At 51.2% G+C, this 1,636-nt stretch overlaps 1 protein-coding gene across 1 annotated transcript; it reads left to right on the forward strand.

Annotated features, from left to right (window-relative positions):
• Positions 1 to 439: 439 nt before the first annotated feature.
• EAH_00068370 (hypothetical protein) lies at positions 440 to 1,464 on the forward strand (the record flags this gene model as incomplete). Its single annotated transcript, XM_013392273.1, has 4 exons — positions 440 to 570; positions 791 to 862; positions 1,117 to 1,193; positions 1,329 to 1,464. Coding segments are annotated over 4 exons (416 nt in total), but the record flags the coding sequence as incomplete, so codon positions are not given.
• Between the last annotated feature and the right edge of the window lie 172 nt (positions 1,465 to 1,636).

Consider the following 1,636-nt stretch of genomic DNA (forward strand, 5'->3'; position numbering starts at 1 on the left):
ATCTGCGTGTTAGGCCCTGCATTGGATTTGGCAGCTGCGACGGTGTGCATTGACGGGGGGTGCGGTGGAGCTCAGTCGGGGTAATAAAGTCTAAATTGTGTGACAAGAAGCGGCGTGTTTTTGAGTATGGGTTGTGTTTAAAAAGGAGCCGAAGTGGTATGTTGGGAGTTGGTTAGGAGGATTTGAGTGGCCGATATTTGTTGGAGTGGATGGCTTTGCATGTGGCAAGACGGGCAGCTAGTGTTGTAGGAAGGTCAGGGGTTGTATATGTTGAGCACTGTGTCAGTTTGTGCGTTGAGCATGTATTTAGTGGTGCGTTTGAGGAAGCGATGCGCTGGTGTGCGTGCGCGCAGGTATTTAGTGGTGCGTTTGAGGAAGCGATGCATTGGCGTGCGTGGGCGTTAAGGGCGACTGGATACTGCGTGCTGGTTCATGCTAGGCTCTGTAGCGTTCAGCGTATATTGCCAAACATCAGATCGGGAAGAATGCAAGATCAGGCGCATCTGCGTGTTCGTCCCTGCAGCTGCAGCGCTGCGCATTGAGTGGGGGATGAGGTATAGCTGTGTGGGGGTAATACAGTGTGCACTGCGTGAGAAGTAGCCGCGGGTTTAGGGTAGGGGTTGTGTTTAGGAAGGAGCCGAAGTGGTATGTTGGGAATTGGTTAGGAGGATTTGACTGGCCGATATTTGTTGGAGTGGATGGCTTTGCATATAACAAGACGGGCAGCTAATGTTGTAGGACGGTCCGGGGTTGTGTATATAGAGCAGTGTGGCATTTTGTGGTTGACCAGGTATTTAGTGGTGCGTTGGAGGAAGCGGTGGGCTTGCTTGCGTGCGCGGCAGTTGCGCCGCGGTACTGTTTGGTGTTTCATGCTAGGCTGTGTAGCGTTCAGCGTATATTGCCAAACAGGATGTGCGCATGAATGCAAGACCAAGGCTTAGCGGCGTGTTAGAGACTGCACTGGATTTGTCTGCTGCAGCGGTGTGCATTGAGTAGGTAATGGGGGTACTCTAAAGGGGGGTATTATAGTATAAAATGTGTGAGAGGAAGCGGCGTGTTTGTGAATATGGGTTGTGATTAGGAAGTACGGCTTGTGGTATGTTGGGTGTTGGTTAGGAGGATTTGAGTGGCCGATATTTGTTGGAGTGGATGGCTTTGCATATGGCAAGACGGGCAGCTAATGTTGTAGGACGGTCAGGGGGTTATGCATGTGGACCACTGTGTCATTTTGTGGTTGAGCAGGTATTTAGTGGTGCGTTTGAGGAAGCGATGCGCTGGTGTGCGTGGGAGCTGATGGAGGCTGGATGCTGTGTGCTGGTGCATGCTAGGCTGTGTAGCGAAGTCGAATATAACGGCGCGTCCTTCACGCGTACTTGCAATATGAAGCGCAGCTGCGTGTTGAAAAGTGCATTGGATTTGGCAGCTGAAGCCCTGCGAATTGTGTGGGGATTGGGGTGGAGCTAAAGGGGGGTATTATAGTATAAAGTGTGTGAGAAGACGCGGCGTGTTTGTGAATATGGGTTGTGATTAGGAAGTAGCCGAAGTGGTATATTGGGAGCTGGTTAGGAGGATTTGAGTGGCCGATATTTGTTGGAGTGGATGGCTTTGCATATGGCAAGACGGGCAGCTAATGTTG

Source organism: Eimeria acervulina, genomic scaffold (assembly GCF_000499425.1).
Source record: "Eimeria acervulina Houghton genomic scaffold, Eah_scaff3252, whole genome shotgun sequence".
NCBI classification, from domain to species: domain Eukaryota; phylum Apicomplexa; class Conoidasida; order Eucoccidiorida; family Eimeriidae; genus Eimeria; species Eimeria acervulina.